The 17,510-nt window shown below is 52.1% G+C and overlaps 1 protein-coding gene across 4 annotated transcripts in view; it reads right to left on the minus strand.

Moving 5' to 3' along the window:
* Positions 1–2,013: 2,013 nt before the first annotated feature.
* Positions 2,014–17,510, minus strand: part of LOC142450354 (condensin complex subunit 1-like) — a 28,639-nt gene continuing 13,142 nt past the window's right edge. For 3 of the 4 annotated variants that reach the window (XM_075552177.1, XM_075552176.1, XM_075552178.1), the window contains exons 5-32: positions 17,302–17,483; positions 16,904–17,046; positions 15,006–15,133; positions 14,813–14,936; positions 14,178–14,325; positions 12,696–12,893; positions 12,305–12,439; positions 12,116–12,203; positions 11,859–12,033; positions 10,271–10,395; positions 9,568–9,792; positions 8,802–8,976; positions 8,443–8,527; positions 6,916–7,049; positions 6,495–6,627; positions 6,302–6,386; positions 6,058–6,225; positions 5,564–5,733; positions 4,852–4,963; positions 4,654–4,777; positions 4,423–4,578; positions 4,082–4,259; positions 3,903–3,997; positions 3,444–3,524; positions 3,109–3,292; positions 2,789–2,918; positions 2,542–2,697; positions 2,014–2,323 (exon numbers count right to left, since the gene is read on the minus strand). In XM_075552177.1, coding sequence (XP_075408292.1) covers positions 2,238–2,323; positions 2,542–2,697; positions 2,789–2,918; positions 3,109–3,292; positions 3,444–3,524; positions 3,903–3,997; positions 4,082–4,259; positions 4,423–4,578; positions 4,654–4,777; positions 4,852–4,963; positions 5,564–5,733; positions 6,058–6,225; positions 6,302–6,386; positions 6,495–6,627; positions 6,916–7,049; positions 8,443–8,527; positions 8,802–8,976; positions 9,568–9,792; positions 10,271–10,395; positions 11,859–12,033; positions 12,116–12,203; positions 12,305–12,439; positions 12,696–12,893; positions 14,178–14,325; positions 14,813–14,936; positions 15,006–15,133; positions 16,904–17,046; positions 17,302–17,483 — 3,923 coding nt within the window. In that variant the 3' untranslated portion in view covers positions 2,014–2,237. The remainder of the gene's footprint in view (positions 2,324–2,541; positions 2,698–2,788; positions 2,919–3,108; positions 3,293–3,443; positions 3,525–3,902; positions 3,998–4,081; positions 4,260–4,422; positions 4,579–4,653; positions 4,778–4,851; positions 4,964–5,563; positions 5,734–6,057; positions 6,226–6,301; positions 6,387–6,494; positions 6,628–6,915; positions 7,050–8,442; positions 8,528–8,801; positions 8,977–9,567; positions 9,793–10,270; positions 10,396–11,858; positions 12,034–12,115; positions 12,204–12,304; positions 12,440–12,695; positions 12,894–14,177; positions 14,326–14,812; positions 14,937–15,005; positions 15,134–16,903; positions 17,047–17,301; positions 17,484–17,510) is intronic. The other variant, XM_075552179.1, reaches the window with a different exon arrangement.

Raw genomic sequence — 17,510 nt, forward strand, 5'->3', positions numbered from 1 at the left:
AGCCTGTGTGATCGTGTGGTCCCAAAGGGATCAGTTATCAGGCATCAAAGAACAAAAAATCATATCAGAAGACAAGCGGGTGCATAAGCAAATGTGGCGAAGAAAGCTGATGGTGCCCGGCTATCAAAAGAGATAGTGACTGGGGTCTTAAAGGCTTGAAGATAAACAAGCGGCCATCTAGCTCAGAAGCAACAAAGCCCACATGGAAGAAGCACACCAGCCTGTGTGATCGTGTGGTCCCAAAGGGATCAGTTATCAGGCATCAAAGAACAAAAAAATCATATAATTGGCTGCACACCTCCATGATATGATCGCCGAAGACAAACGGGTGCATAAGCAAATGTGTGTGGGCACTGCAGATAAAGGGGAGCCGTCTTTCCTTGGGAGAGGAACGTTGTCAGTTTGTTCATCAGGCCGACATGGGAAAGCTTCTTTGGCTCTGGGAAACCTTGGGCCCCGACTTCTGCCACTCCTGGGACCTCCGTCTAATATGCATAATTCTGTGCTTCAGGCCGTCTGCTTCGCCGTTTTTATTGCAGGACCACAAGGGCCTTCACCAGTCAGACCTACTTGTGGAGCTGTGCATGACCGGCTCTATCAGCCCCTAAAGCGCTCACCTGATCCTGCCCACACAGCAGCTGTCTCTCCCATCCCCGCCATAGCTGTTGCCCATGAGACCTTTGGCCCTTCTCCCTACTGCCAAAAGGCAGGAATGATCCGTCTGGCTGAATGGAAGGTGGCGCCTGGCCAATTCCAACAGCTCACTCATGGCCTACACCTTCCTGCGAGCCAAAAGCCAGGTGTGCCCCTGCCTCGTCCAGCCCTGCCAATCAGGCTACTCAGCGCTCCCCACTTTGTGTCAGGGCTACTGGGCATTTTGTAGTAGTCTGGCAGCCTTCATTTCCAATAAAGCCTGTTTTTCTATCAGCTATATGCACGAATGTTTTCCAGAGATTTATGGGAAAATGTAATGGAAAGATCCTGGCATCTTCCACAAACATTTTAGAGACCTTTAATGTGTATGTACGACTAGACATATAATTATATGTATGAGGTTACTTGTATGCATGTATATTCACATATGCAATATGTGGGCAATTATAATTCCTAGGCATATCCATACACCTTGTGAATTTGGTGTTCTGGGTTTAAGGGTTAAGAGCACAGTCTTGCAATAGTTCATAACAGTTGTACTGCACACTAGTTTGTTGAACAGTGTCTGGGGCCGTAGAAGCTTATGAGCAGTTCTCAACTGTGATCTCTGTTCAAAAGAGAAAGAAGGAAGCCACAGAGCCCAGAGAAGACCACTTTATCTACAGGCTGGCTCCCCAGAGACCAGCACAACGAGATGAAGCCTGACGACTAGATCACGGCTACAGAAGATGGATCCTGATAAGAGTCGAAGAAAAATGTGGATTAACTTAAATACTGAAAACATCCAGGCCTAAAAAAAATCCAGGCTTAGTGGGGAACAGGGAGGGAGGGGGTAAAATGAACTGATGCCAAGGCTTTAAGTGGAGAGCAAATGTTTTGAGAATGATGAGGGCAACAAATGTACAAATGTGTTTTACACAATTGATGTGTGTATGGATTGTGATAAGAGTTGTATGAGCCTCCAATAAAATGATTTAAAAAAAAAACTCCAGGCTTACTGGATCCACTTGAGTAGAGGAATTCCCTGGACCATTGCCCAGGGAAATTACACCTGAGATTCTTTAAGTCTCAGATTATCTTTTAGCTAAGTCAGAGTGTCTCATAAAACTGATACGCGGGTGGCCTCACAATCTGTTGCAAATGTCTAAGGTCTGTTCACTGGGTTTCCCACTCGCCTATAGGAGGTCGCAGGGTTAACAATCTCGCTAACACAGGAGCAGGGGCTTCCCAGAAGGTGGGACACAGTGCGAGGCACGTCAAACAGTGTTCCTGAGTAACTAGAGTACAAACTGCTCAATGAGAGCCGAAGTTGCTGTGTAAGCACTCACCCAAACAAGAAGACATTCTTCAAGACAGAAGTAAAAGCACATAAAAACGTTTACTCTTTAGAAGACCGGGAAACTGGGTGAAAGTTGCTCAAGCCAGCTGAGTTAGAGAAACACGTGTTAGAGAAACACGGTGCCTTCCATCATACAGATCATGGATGTATTTTTAAAAAGGCAACAGACCAACAGGTATTTGACAGAGAGGACGGGGCCCCCACAAACCCCTGCACAGCAGGGCTGGGAACAGGCGAGGTGAGCTCAGGACGGGTGTCTGCGAGCGGATGCGCGGCGGATGGGCGTGGTGTTCTTGGGTGTCTCATCTTCTGTCATCTCGGCAGAAAGCTCTAAGGAGAGAATTGGGGGAGTGAGGAAACGCCGAGTCACGCACAGGGTGAGCACAGGACCTCGGAGAACAGAGAGCTCAGCCCAGACCACCACACAGAGCGAGAACCAGGGTGCACTGCAGGGAGATGTCCTGGGCCCCACAGTGGGACCCCGTCAACCCAGCCTGACCCCCCCCACGCTGGCTTCCTTCGGGGCAAGTCCAGGAGGGAGCGCCTACCTTCCTCACTGGACTCATCACTTGAGAAGACAATTTTGGGTTTCCTTTTAGACGCCCGCGGCTGGGTGTTTGGATGGCGACGGCCAGTACGGCGGGTGTTGGGCGTCACAAAGTCATTGTCGGAAGCAGCAGAGGCCACGCGCTGGCATCTAGAGACTGAAAACGCAGGCGACAGGAGTTAAAGGAAGATGAGAAGAATGTGGGCCCTGGTGTTCCCCCACTCAATCCCCGGGGCAGCCTCACACACCGACAGAGTGTTTCTTGGTGGCTGATGGGGCACTCTGGCTCCCACCCTGGCCAACCTCAAGTTCTTCTACTGCCTCCAAGCCCCGCGTGTGACAGGCGCGCAGCTTCTGCTCAAATTCATCTATCAAAGTCTGGAGGGGAAGGGGAGGCGAAGAGCATGATTGGAAACATTGCTATCTCTATGATTAAAAAGACAGGAAGTAGAGACAGATAGCTCTATCTTAGGCTGTGTCTGCTAACTAGGTTGCAATAGATTTGGGAGCAAGATAAGACAGTCATGTAGGAGCCTTCGATAGCTGCTTGGGGGTGCAGGCAGCTCACCTTGCCCTCAGGCTTGGCCCCCCGCCGCAGCTTGCCCACAATCAACAAGAACGCACTGAAGATGGCGGGGTCCGACAGCTTATCCCCAAAGCAATCAAAATTGTCAAGCATCTTCCGCAGGCCTCGCTCTGTGAGGGGCAGCTGAGACACGCTATAGGCCAGGTCCCGGTACTGCCTCTCAGTTCTGCACAGAAGGGCTTTGTGAGGGGCTGGCATGTGGGAAGCCCACACATTCTCCTCTGCCCCCCACGGATCTAGAGGCACCCCCGGGGGGTAGGGGTCTCTCCCCCCTCCTGCAGGGGCCCTGGCACCCAGTGCACAGACAGACAGAGTACCGGGCAGTGCGGAAGCGCTGACACAGCTTCTCCACCAGGCTCTCTGTCTGCTTGTCCTTGGTGATGTAGGAGAGGAGCTGCCTGCAGAGGGAGAGGGGAGGCGGGATGGCCCGGGGCCGCTAGTTGCAGTCACTTAGGAGTCTGGACTGCCATGGCCCCTGCCTGCATCCGTTCCTCTTGCCCTCTCCTACCCCCCAGAGGAGGGTCCCCTTTAATTTTCAACCCCCAAGTAACTTTGGTGAATGGAACCAGCACCACCTGAGCTACCCCTTTAGGGATAAGTCCTTCTTAGGAAAACCAGGAGCAAGTATTGGTGTTCTTTAATAAAATAGGAAAGGGGCCCAGAGGTTAAGTTACTGCTAAAGGCCTTCCAGATAATAGAACAAGAGCAGGAACTGAAGCAGGCTGATGGAATTCCTGGCTCGGAGAAACACATGCCGGCAGGCCCAACGAGCTTACTTCATGATGGTGTGGAACGGCTCCTCCTCCACCCCACCCTCCGGGTCCGACAGGCGGCTGATGATGTCCGGCAGGAGGTTGTAGATTGCGTTGCCCTGGAAGAGGCAATGGTCATCAAGGGGTGAGGCCACCGGCAGTCTTTGGCAACAAACCCTAAGAGGGTCCCGCCGCCTCCTCACCTTGTGGGAGAGCTCATTGAAGAAGTTCTTGGCCAGGGCCGCGATCTGAGGCTCGGGGTCGGTGAGCAGCACAGCCATCTCGCTCACCTGGCCCTTCACCTTCACCATGTCCTTCAGGATCAGGTGGGTCATCACCAGCCCTGCTGTTTTCCGCACTTGCTGAGCCGGGTCTCGGAGGCTAGGGAAGAGATGTCTGGTCAGGTCACGGGGGCCACCACTTGTGCAACCAAGCTTCAGACAAAGGGCTACTCAGCCCAGGGACCACCCACTGACCCTGGAGACTGAGAGGCAGCCTCGGGGATCCCCACACGACTGGGCCCAGAGCTCTCGTGGTCTCTTACCGAGCGTAGAGGTGAGGCGTCCAGGGGTCCACCAGGTTGGGAAATCGGATAGCCAGATCCCCAGCGGCAACCATGAGGTTGGAGCGGACAATGGGGAGAGCAGACTTCTCCAGCAGGGTGAACAGAAGCCGAAGCTGGGAGTCGCAGAAAGTGGCACTGGGAGCAAGAAGAGGACTGTCAGGGAAGTGGAGTCACCTGTAACCTGAGAGGCTGGCCACAGCCCGGGCCTACCTGACCATGCAGAACTTGCCCAGGGCCAGAGCCGCGGCTGCTGAGAGGTCCGGGTTGCCGTAGACACCAGGGCTGTTGCAGACTTTGAGCAGAAGGGGCACAAAGGCGGCCAGGACCTGCTTGCCTGTTGGAGGGACAACTTGGCTTTGCTACTGGCCGTCTCTGGGGCAGACCAGGTTCCGCACCAACCCCTCTCACCCTCCAACAGCTCCAGCTCGCAGATGCTCCGGATGAGTTCAGCCTCTGTGTCATCGGCAGTGGCCCCCACCAGCCCCAGCTCCTCCTCCATGGTGGTCTCAGAGCTTGTGTTCTAAAAGGAAAGCAGCAGGGGCGCATGGGTGAACAAGGACAGCACTTCTGAACTTCACCGCCACGAGTGGACCCGCCTGAGGGCGAGTTCTGCGACACCCTTCAGAGGACTGCCACATGTTGTCAATAAAGAGGGAGGGTTCCCGAATCCTGAAAACACGCTCCTTATTTGTTCAAAGTTGCCAAAACAGGTTTCTACATTTCTTTGTAACTCCTTCTCACAGAAGATACATAACTCCCTGTACAGAGCCAGCAAACAAGATCAGGCTATGCTGGACAATGGCTCAAGGTCACAGAGGTGGGCAGGCATCCCATTCTGCAAGGCAAGGCTTGGTGCCCTACTTGTCTGCGGACATTGCCCTGTCTCCAGTGGCGAGCACACACAGGTGCTAGTGGCCTGGGCTAGACAGCGGCTCTGCTTTGTGTGCTGAGGTTCCTTAACTTGCTTGCCTGTATGTACCACTGGGGACAGGCTGTTCCATCTCTGGTGGCATGAGTCTTCCCCTAGAGAGCAGCGGCAAGGTGGCAGCTGCATCTCTGTGCACGAACAGCTTCTCCACTGACAAGAGGAGCTGAACCCAAACCCCGGGGCCCCGCTCACCTTCTCCTTTGGCCGATTAGTCTTGTGCTCCTGTTCTTCCCGAAGGCCACGGCGGCGGCACAGCTCTCCACTCACAGCCTGCTCCAGATGGACCAGCTGCTGCAGAGCCACGTCCCCAGCCAGGGACAGCAGGTTCATCAGCAGGTAAGTGGGGAGCATAGGGATCTCTTCTGGAGCAGGGGGAGAGGGGAGCCAAGGAGAAAGAGACGTAGGTGAGTCTGGCCCGGCTGAGCCCAGATCTTCCCCCTGGACATGTGCTACTCAAACTAGTGCGGAAGCAAAAGATGGGGTGGGCGGATGGGGTTGGTTCTCTGGGTCTACTTGAATGACAAAAATAGAAGTCCTTTCTGCTTTTCTAGCTTAAACGAGAGTGTGGCCGAGGGTGTAAGGGGTTGCCGCAGCAAGTGGTGGTGGTGGAGTGGCTGCTGGCCCAGCTGGACAAGTGGCCTAACTGGCTGCCCCCACTGGGCCCTTACCCATCTTGCCCCACTTACTCTGATCCTCCTGGGAAGGGCTCTTCTCCTCCAGCTTCCCCAGGGCCTGTTTGGCACAGCTCTGCAGTATGTGGGCACAGATCACCTCAGGGCCCTCTGCCAGCTGGTAAATGAGGGCCACGGCGCCCTCTTTGAATGGGATCCAGAGTGGGTCTGGGAGGACAAAGCCTGGCGGTAGATGGGAGAAGCTGTCCACTGCCCAGAAAGGACGCGGTTCTGCCCACAGCCTTTCCTAACAGCTCACCTCTCGTGACCATCGCCCCCAGGCGCTCAAACAACGTGTGCTCTTGAGGCAGTCGGAAGGGAGGGTGGCGGTTCCCCAGAGAGGGCTGTAGAGAAGACGAGAGAAGACAGGACAGGGCGTGGGTCTGTGTGCACACGGTGCACAAGGTGGCTAGGGGCGTCTCCATTCCCCTGAGTGATAACCACTCACATACCTTTCTCCGGTCGGAGATGTTGGCAATGGCATAGCACACCTGCTGGGCTAACTGGTAATCCTGCGGAACCTTCTCTTCTAGTCCTATGTGCACCAGTGTGTCCAAGTTGCTTCTCACAATGTCTGGGTTTCCACTGAAAGAAAGAAGACAGAGTTACAGGCTGCCTCTGCTGGGGACAGTGCTACTGCAGGTAAGCACCAGCAGGCAAAGCCAGGCCCCAAGAGCCTGTCTGACACGGGGGTAACTCGAGTTCCTCCCGCTCTACTGAGTGCCAATTTTCACTAGGCGAGGGGGGAGGGGAGGGAGCTGGCACTCTTCATGTTTATATTCCATTTAGGCAACCAGCTCACAGAGCTCAGCTGGGCTGCCTGCTAGTACTGAAGGAAAGGAAGCCTTCCCAGGTCCTCCCTCCTTCCCTCACCGTGCCATCATGCCCAGCAGCGTGACGGAGCAGCAGCGCTCCAGAGGAGAACAGGGGGCCTTCTCAGCCGCACGCTCCCATAGCAGCTGCGTCACTGCCGGCCTCAATTCATCCTTCTGCACAAACTCACAGACCTGAAGAGGGAAGATAAGGGCTCGGGCTACTTTTAATCCCAAAAAACAATCCCCCTTCCTTATCCTTGGCCCACTTTGCTGGCAAGAATGTGGAGAACCTGAAGTGGGCGAAAACAACACGTAAGAACAGGACAAAAGAGAAGTGGGGCAGCCCCTTTCTCTGGACTGATCCTCTGCTACTGTTCTTCTGGGGCCTTCATTCTACTTCCGTGGCGGGGACAAGTGAGACGGACTTCCGAGTTCCCGCAGGCAACGTCTAGTAGGTGCTCTTGCCGTCACCACACTCAAAGGTCTAAAATGGCACTGAGCACCCTCCCTTGCCTCTTCATTTTGCTAGTGGTGCCTAACATTTGTTTTACCCACCATCACTGAGTCCTTCCGAGTCTCCCTTTACGACTGGTCCGAGTCTGGGCCCTGCTGCTCGCTCTCGCCACAGCCTTCATCTGGTGTCCACCCATCTCCCATGTGCTATGCTGGCTCTCCTCCTTCCTACCAGGATCCCTGCCTCACTCTGACACCTTTCCTCTGCCCACGGCCCCACCAGGCCTTCTCTCTTCTGCAGTGAGAAACACATGGCCGGCAGAGTGCTCCTCCCAGTGGAAGGTGGCGGTCAACACCACCAACACCCTTTGTCTCCCAAAGCAGCCTTGCTTTACTGTGACGCTGGTGTCCCAGGCTAAGGAGGTTAGAGACCGAGACATTTCTCCTGCAGGCATCTAGGAACTTTCAGAATTTAGTTCCAAACCAGTCTCAATGTTGTTACGATTTCCAGGTGACCATCTTAGGGGCAAAGACACAATCGCCTGTCTTGCCCAATGGGCCGTGCTCTTTCTGTCTGAAATGCTCTCCCCATCCTTTTTCCTTCACGAAATCCCTCAAGATCTACCTCAAGTCCTAACGCTTCAGGAATGTTCCATGAGCAGCCAGCCTCACTGTACTCCGCCCTGCGGGGCAGCATAGCACAGGTTGCCTGGGCTTGAATCCCAGTTTTACAGCTAACCAGCTGTTACAGAGTGTCCTATCTGCCCTGTGCCTCAGTTTTTTAAAGCTCCAATGGAAACAGCATTCTCTCCTAGCATTGTTGGGAAGAAGAAACAAGTTGCCAAAGTAAAGTGCTAAGACTGGTACCTGACACACAGGAAATGCAATGTAAAGGTTACCAATTCACCTCACCACAGAAAGCACTATCAGAGCCATTGACTGGCGTTTAGTTAGTACGGTCCTAGAAATGTTTTGGTTTTTGACTACTAACTAGACTGTTAGTTCCTTGAAAATTTTGGACTGGACGCACCATACCCGCTTTCTTTATGGGGCTAAGTAAACTGCAGAAAACAGGAGTCACTAACACTTGTTGAATGAATTAAAAAAAAAAAAAGTGAGTGAGGAGACTTACAATTTCCTCAAGACACTGAATGGTCCCAATGGAAGCATCGACGAGCAGCAGAGAGAGACTCTGGATGAAAACCCGGGCCGAGGCTCTGTGGGAGCGACAGAGAGGAGCGTGCTCACTAGCTTGGCCCCAGCATGCCAGACCGAGGAGCATGCGTTAAACGTGGACAACAGGAAACTCAGCTAGCCCCCAGTGACTAATCACTGCAGGGAATGGGCATCCTTGGAAGATCAGTCCTACCCTCAGCCCGACAGACCTGGTCTATAGATTCCCGAATCCCCTAGGATGCCTTCTAACTCTCCTTCAGATGTCGCAAGAAGCCCACCTCCAAAACTCAGCAAAGTCAGAAGTCCTGTGCAAACCTGGCAGAGTCCCCTTTGGGGTGGAGGTAAAGTTGGCGGTAGGCATTTAGCACAGCTTCCCGGACTCCAGGCTCCTTTGACCAGATGAGGGGCAGCATGCGGCGTACCCCTAGCAAGGCCTGAGGTACTCCGAACTGAGACACCGTCACAAAGAACTCAATCACCTCCTGTACCACTGAGAAGACAAATGCAACGTCACTCATTTGCTCATAGACTCTCCCAACACTTAAAGGCAGTTTCTTAATGAAACCTTCAAGTGAAGTCCTTCCTCCAGTCTGCTAGAAATATATAGAATTATGCATTTAAAAAGAGCTTTAATGGCATACTGTGTTATATGCCGGGCTGCTAAGGAAAGGTATGAAGTTCAAATCCACTAGCTGCTTATAAGGAAAGATGCTCCTGAAAAGTTACTGCCTGAGAAACCTGAAGGAGCTGTTCTACTCAGTCTGTAGGGCTGTTGAGTCAGAATTGACTCGAAGGCAGTGACTGTAAATATTCAAACATGTAAGCTTCAAACGTTTAAAGAGGCAGACATCCAAACCCATTGACATTCAGGCGATCCTGCCTCATAACCACCCTAGATATAGTTTCTGGGGCTATTAATCTTGACGGAGGCAGATAGCCTCATCTTTGTCATGCCAAGTGGCTGGTGGGTTTGAGCCACCCACCTGGTGATGAGCAGCCTCACTCTTACCCAGTAGGCCCCGCCACCAGGGCTCCTTGGACCAGGTTGGTCTAGCCCCCTCTGTGGCCCAGTCGTTCACACCTGTGGTTGTGTTTTCATACATCATCTTGCTGATGATGCCCATGGCCTCTGCAATCTTCAGAGAGAAGCTGTAGGCGTCCTGCAGGTACTGCACCAGCATCTGCTGTTTCACCAGCTCTTCATTTCCCCCGCAGTGCTCGGGCTGATCTCTACAGACAGTCTCTCCCGGGACAATGTTCCCTGCAGAGCCCTGAGCACTCTCCTCCTGTGTGCGAGCGGTGGTGCCTACGAGTCAAGAATGAAAGGGAGCTTTTCTTCTAGGAGGAGCGCGGTTGGGCCAGTGGGTAAGAGCTGGACAGCTAAGCACGAGGCAGGTCCCGCCCTGTGGGATAAAGAGTGTGATCTGTTCCCGAAACGACGCGTGCCTTTAAACACCCTGTGCAGCAGTTCTCTCTGCACTGTCCTCCGGGGTCGCTCGCAGTCGGAATTTCCCCAATGGGAGTGGGTTTAGGCTTTGTTCAAGGAAACATGGGAAACCAACTCTAACCGCCCCAGCGTATTTCTTTCTGGGACAGGAAGGTATGGAACCGGAACCTATTTAAGCAAATCTTGGTTCATTTCTCAAAAAAGGTTCTTAAAAACTTCTGTGTAAAATTCCACTTACCCCTGGGGTTTTCACTCCAGGCCCTAGGACTGCCACAGCATCAAAGTGCACAGAACTCTCGTTGGGCTGTTGAGCTGGTTGACTAGGAAAAGGACTCACCTTTGAAGATATTTCCTAAGAGACTCAAGAAGCTGGTCTCTTCAGACTCCTCTGGCTCCACCTGGCTGAAGGGCTCTGACTCCCGGAAGCGGCCGATAGCTTCCTGGGTGAGAATGATGGCGTGCCTGAAAGAACCGACCGACCATAGACAGGTTAACGTCCAGAAGAGCACCTGCACCTGCACCCCTGGCAGGAAGGCTGCTTCAGAGGTCGCACCCTCCGAAGCCCGCGGCTTCAAAGCAGAGGATTACATTTCATTCTTCCCGGGTGGAGAAACACACACGTTGTAGGGCTCAGGATGTCCTTCCAACCTGACGTCTCAAGCGACAGGGCTTTACTGCTATCTTACAGGACTCAAGTGAAATGAAGGTTTCTCAAACAGTTAAACCACTAAGCTAACTCAGACATCTGCTTCAGAACTTCACCGAATCAGTGTTTTGCAAAATATAAACTTTCAACAAGGAACTGCTTAACTAAGGATACACCTGGATCCTGGAATTTTAAGGACCCACGGAAAGTACTGTGGCAGTTATTAATGTGTAAATACGAACACAGCACCAAGACCGTCATTTCTGAATACCAAGCTCTCCGGTTACGTGAGATGGAGGACATTTATCGTGTGTGCCGAAGTGGGGCAGTGCACACACCTGACTGCAGAAACGTCATCTCTAGGGACTTGTAGCATCACACCTCTTGGGGGGGGGGGGGGAAGGAAGAACCAGGGAGTGGAAATCACATTTGGAAGGAGGACGTTTCATGGCATACTCATGTAATTTAAAATTTTGTACCATGTGAAGATACTGCCTACTTTTTAAATTGAACTAAAAATTTGAACAATTTTATTGGCATATAACTGACATACAATTAAATGGGTACTGGCTACTTTTTCCAGAGATTAAAATTTTTTTTCTTTTAAAGTTATTTTAAAAGGCTTGTTCTGTAAAACATCAAAATCTTAAATAAGGTCAGGCTTTCTGGCTGGACAGTGACTGATGAACCCTGGGACTATGGTCCTTAGTCACCCTTTAGGACGGGGCAGAATTCACCCCTGTGGTCTGATTTTCAGCCAAACATACACAGGTCTACAGAGGGAACCGCACAAGGGAGGTCCACACGCCTTAGAATCATCAACCATCTAAGATCAAATGGGCAGCACTGACCCAAGGAAGGGCTAGGAAGGGAGGAAGGATGGAAACAGGACACCCAGGGAGGAAGGAGCCTCGACGGTGCCACACTGTGAGGGCTGCAGTGAGCGAGGGGAAACAGAATGCGCAGGCACGCTTGAACGGACAGGGGTGATCTGCTCTGGAAGCCTTCACCCAGCTCACGGTGAAAGCGGTGTGCCTTGACATGTTTAAACAGCTGGAAGCAAAACCACCTGGGTTTCGCCTCTGCAGATGTGCGGCTTCTGAGCTGTGCGATGACAGCTCGGGCGGGCGGCTCCAAAGGCTGCGGAGAGCACCTCCTAGGGTGACCTACTTAGACAGGAAAGCAGACTGCACAGGCTGCTGGGATTAGAGCCAGTGCTCCCACGTGCGGAAACAAGGCTCTGGGTTCTGGCCACTAGAAAGGCCGTCTTTTCACTCACTTGTAACTAGCTTTGGCTAGCAGCCGCTGGATCCGTCCTTTCACCTCTTCGGCAGTCTCTGTTCCAGCAAGTTCCTCTGGCACCTGCTCATCCTCCTGGGGAGACTTCAGAAGCTGCTGCAGGGTGGATGTCACCTCTGGCAGCATGGCTTCCCACTCCTCCTCGGGGTCCAGCGCTGCCGGGAAGGGGAGAGTCTCAGTGAGGGTCCCTTCTGTCGGCTGCTGGGAGGGAGGACTCAGGTAGCAACGAATACTCACAAGGCACCACCGCTTTCCTCTGGGCCTGCATCTCTTGTAATTTCTGGGTCTCCTTCTGCAGGGGTCCGGCTAGGTCAGTTTCACTAAGCTGCCCAGGCAAAATGAACACCAGGGTCACGGAGTCTCATCTTTCCATCCCCATTTCCACTTCCCCCTTCTCCCTCGGGTGGGCCAACCCTACCTACCTACCTTGCAGGAAAAGGGGTTATTGGCTAGAAAGCTGGCTAGCAGCTGAATGGCATTTTTACACACTAGCACCGACTTGTCTGCCAGACGCCCCACAGCTAAGGCCACCACTGTCTGGAAACGGGTCAGGGGGAGAGCCTGTGGGGAGCAGGGAGGGGAGGGTCAGTTCACAACCCACCTCGTCCCGAATGCTCAAGGCGATGGGAAGCGCACACTCAGTGAGGCTGCCCACTCATTTGAAAGACAGTTTCCTGAGATGCAAACAGTCACCGTCCTTAAATGGAGCCAGGCAGCCAAGGTAGAGGAAGGCCTTCGTGACGGACAGCCGAGACCAGCGTGCTGGGCCCTTCTTCTGTGGATTCCCACCTGGCATTGGCTGTAGGAGGTCGCTTACCTTTTGCTGGACAATTCGGGTGAAGAGCTGCAGGACCCGGCTCCTCACGAAAGAGTTGACGTCGTGGCCATGGGCTTGCAGGGTGTCCAAAAACTGGTCTCTGGTGTCTCGGGCCGTGTCCTCCAGCTGGTCACTATTCAGAACCTGCACCACCATCTCCGCCATGGCCGCTAGCAGAGCATTGCGCATCATGTAGTTCTGAGAGAGAAGGCCACACCCGCACCAGGATCACCACTGGCTCCCTTGCCCTTGTGTTTTCAGGTACAAGAGGCAACATGTTAAGCTTGTTTGTGCTTATTAAGCAGTGGGGCACGCACGTGTACACGTAAATCCCCAGGAGGCCTTGCTTGCTCAGAGAATGGAGAACACAACACATAAAGGTTAAAATCAGCCTTTCCCGTTAAGCTCTCCCAGGCTACCCATGGGGGCAGCTGAATATGACGTCACACCCACCCACCAACAGACATTTAAAAGCACGAATGCGATCTTTCATCTGTGGCCTCAAGAGTCTGTGATCCATAATAAGACAACACATCCTCTGTCCTGTCTGATCCCCTTGCCCTCCCTCCATGCCACTAACTGAGAAGTGGAATTCAGCACCAGAGGCAAAGAAGCCGCTATAGGATAAGGGGGTTAACACCCAGGGTGTGAGGTTTTGCCAGGCCAAGAGCCAGCGAACAAAGTCTTAACCAAGAAAATACGTCCATGAACTCTGTCATTGTCGTTCACCTAGGAAGGTCCAGTATCAGCCTGGGAAGCAGCCAGGTTGGCACGAGGTCATGTTAGAAGGCTCCTTGTTTGGAGAGAGCAAGGTGAGCCACATGGCAGTGAACTGCCTCTTCCTGGGAATCAGAGCGGTAACTCTCACTAACTTGTAGCAGAGAATGGAACTGCCCTGTCCTAGGCTACCATCCCTGGACCAACCAATGTGACGACTGAAGGAGCCACGAAAGGAGCACAGGGCCTCCTGTCGTGTATCTGTCTAGGACAGTGCGCAAACGTGGTTCTCACAAACTGCTTCCTTACTGCAAATGGTAAGGAATTTGGGGAGCAGCTGCAAACAGTGTTCCCTGGTAGAAAGTAAACAAAAGCGGTATGGGCCGAGATCCGGAACTCACTCTCAAGGGTATGAGAAATTCAAGCGTGGGAATAGCAAACTTGTCTGGGAACACAGACAGTATTTAGTCCGTCAGGGCTGCGGTTTGTACCGTCTCTGTGTGTGTCTAGTTTGTGCTGCAGTCCTGACCTGTCTGTGTCTGTTTGGTTCCATGTTCACTCTCCCTGCTCCAGAAACCCCGTTAACAATCAATAGGAGAAAGGCAGGGCTCACTAACCTTCACCTACTTCTCTAGAGGAAGGAAGAGCCGCACTGCTAAGACTAGACTCTTAGATTCCATGTGAAAGCTTTCTTCTTGTCCTGCCTTTCAACGTTGGGCTTTAAATTTCCCAGCAAAGCTCAGAGGCTCTCAGAGGATCCCCCACCTCTCCATCCAGGTGATCCAATAAAATGCACATGTTGGACATCAGGATAGCCGGGACACGTTCTGCTAGTTCTGTCAGGAAAGCTGCAAAGCCCTTTGCCCCTGCAGGGTCCCGACTCAGCTCCTGGGGACACTTCTGTCCAATCTCTCTATGAAGGGAGGAAAACACAGTCAGCGTAAGACAACGCAGTTTCTCAGTCCCCAGCAAGTGGAAGCAGACTGCTGTCAATTATCTCAAGGGGTCTAGTATTATGCAAAGAATAAATTACTATGTCCGATCTTCTGAAGAGACAAGAATTACAAACCCTGAACAATAGAAACGTGGGGGAATGGAGACAGCAGTCAGTGTAAGATATGAAAACAACAAGTATGTAGACTTTATCAAGGGGTCATGAAGGTGGGTGGGAAAAGTGAGGTTACCAAGGGCTCAAATAGAAAGTAAATGTTTAGAAAATGATGATGGGAACATATGTGCTGATATGCTGGATACAAATGAAATATGGAATGTTAGAAGAACTGTAAGAGCCCCCCCCCCAATAAAATGACAAACAAAAATCAAACCAAAAAAACCCCACACACCCCCAAAACAAACCCTCAACAAAACAAACCACGAAACCCTGAGGGAAGGCAACTCGCCTTACGATCTCTCCCACTATGCTCTTCATCCCATACTCAGTAGCCCAGAGGCTCACAGCGGTGACCAGCACGGGTGGCAGGTGTTCAAAATGCTGCAGCATCTGGATAATCTTCACCGTGGCACCTGTGGAGCGCAGACCATGAGAGATGCTGGGACACATGGAGGGGCGCTCGGTGCAGAGGGATCACTTACTGAGCATGTGGTTATGTCGTGTCAGGGCCACACCAAGCAGATGTGTTATGGCCTCCCGGGTGGGGCGGTTCTTCTGGTGACTAATGGTAGGGTTCTCTAGGAGGCGGTAGCAGCAGCCAGTAACCAAACTGAAGGAAGAGAGGAAGCTGATGGACTCTACCTGAGCTCTGCTTCATCTAGTTTATCCCAAACAGAACTCTGGATCTTTCCCACAGCCTCCCACTAGCAACTCCATTATTCCAGATGCTCAGGCCAAGACGCTGGGAGAGTCATCCTCATTCACACTGCGTACTCCATTGGCAGGGAAATTCTGTAAGCATTACTTAAGAAAACAGGGCTGAACTCCAACCACACCTGCCCGTCTCCATCATTTTTTGCACCAGTTACTTCATAGCCTCAGACCTTTCTTTTTTTAAAAACATTTTATTAGGGATTCATACAACTCTTATCACAATCCATACATACATCAATTGTGTAAAGCACATCTGTACATTCTCTGCCTTAATCATTTTCAAAGCATTTGCTCTCCACATAAGCCCTTGGTATCAGGTTCTCTTTTTTCCCCCTCCTTCCCCGTTCCCCCCTCCTTCATGAAGCCCTTGATAATTTATAAATTATTATTTTGTCCTATCTTTCCCTGTCCGATGTCTCCCTTCACCCTCTTTTCCATCCCCCAAGGAGGAAGTCACTTGTAATCGGTTTCCTCTTTCCAACCCACTCTCCCTCTACCCTCCCAGTATCGCCCCTCACACCCCTGGTCCTGAAGTTATCATCCACCCTGGCTTCCCTGTGCCTGCAGCTCCTATCTGTACCAGTGTACATCCTCTGCTCTATCCAGACTTGCAAGGTAGAATTCTGATCATGGTAGTTGGTGGGTAGGAAGCATTTAGGGTCTGGGGGAAAGCTATATTCATCTTCTCCCCTAGACCCCTCTGTGAGGGGATCTCCAGTGGCTGACAAATGAGCTTTGGGTCTCCACTCTGCACTTCCCCCTTCATTCACTATGTTAAGATGTTTTTGTTCTGATGATGCCTTATACCTGATCCCTTCGACACCTCGTGATCACACAGGCTGGTGTGTTCTTCCACATGGGCTTTGTTGCTTCTGAGCTAGATGGCCGCTTGTTTACCTTCAAGCCTTTAAGACCCCAGACGCTATCTTCCTACCTTCTAACTGCTTCCTCGCTACAGGCAATTACAACACAGCGGCCAGAAGGCGTTCATTGAAGGTCAAGTCATGCCATCTCACTGCTCCCTTCAGAATTCTCCTGTGGCCTCAGCTCTAGGGTCCTGCTAAGGTCACCGTGAAGGCTGAATTCCCAGCCGAGCCTCTTGGCCTCACTCAGCTGCTGTCCCTCTGGCCTCAGGGCTGTTACTTGCCCACACTGGGCACTCTCCCTCCACAGGGTCTGGGATGCTCTTCCTCCAGTCTCATAGCTCTCACTCACTCCGTCTTTGCTCAGATCAGAGGTAACTGCAGCCGTCCTCCACCCACACCATCATTTTCTTTCCCAGAAATAAAGTTCAGAAGATACTATATATTTTACTAACGTAAAAATGACCGTCCCCTCTGTAGTATAAACTCCAGGAGGCATCTCCAGTGTCTCCAATGATGCCTTACGTGCACAGGAGCCTCTCAGTGAATTCAGTTCGGTTAATAAATACTAGAGATGAGAACACCACAGCAGTTTCTAACATCCCATTAGCGACTTCCTAACAACTCCATGTTATGGTTTAGTGGAAAATCCCCATTGCCTAGTTCCCCCTTTCCACACTTTGGGCTGCTTCCCTGTCCGTGTGGGTGCTCCAGAGAAAGCTGAGGCAGGAAGGGAAGTATTTAAATGACCTACAAGCAGCACAGCCCTCATTCTGCATAACTGTTCTGTTTTCATGACCTACCTGACAAATTCCTCTTCAATTACTGAATGGTTCCACAGGTGACGAATGTCCAGCTGGAGCAGTTGTGTTAGCAGCTGAAGGATTGGTTGCCTCTCTTCTTCCCAGTTAAAGCCGAGGGCGGCCTTGGCCCGAGCTTTCTTACCCTGAGCAGGATCATGGACACATGTAGGGGAATTAAGTTAATAGAAGCGCAAGGCCCGCAGGTCTGAGGGTGCAGACCAAGGGGGGGAGGTGACAGAGAAGCACAGCTCCCAAGCAGGGAGCTGCTCAACAGAGAAGGGGAGGCTGTGATGCTCAAGGATCCAAAACGAGGACAGAGGACCCCCAGATCCTCAGATTCCTCTTTCCCATCAACTCTCTCACACCTCGACTCAAGTGCGCCAGGTGCTCCAAATTACCTTCCCCGCCACGTCCAGGTCTAAGAGGCTCATCTGACTGGCCATGGTCTCAAAAGCCTCCCCGAGGCGGATGAGGGCATAGCAGTTCATTTTGAGGGCATTCAGGTGGGCACTTCTGTCAGATGCACTCAGGCTTGCGTCATCCAGGAGAGCAGGAAGCTCCTGGGAATGGCGGGCTACCACTGCGAGGGCCAGAATCCAGAGTCAGG

The sequence above is a fragment of the Tenrec ecaudatus genome, chromosome 6 (genome assembly GCF_050624435.1).
Source record: "Tenrec ecaudatus isolate mTenEca1 chromosome 6, mTenEca1.hap1, whole genome shotgun sequence".
Taxonomy (NCBI): Eukaryota; Metazoa; Chordata; class Mammalia; order Afrosoricida; family Tenrecidae; genus Tenrec; species Tenrec ecaudatus.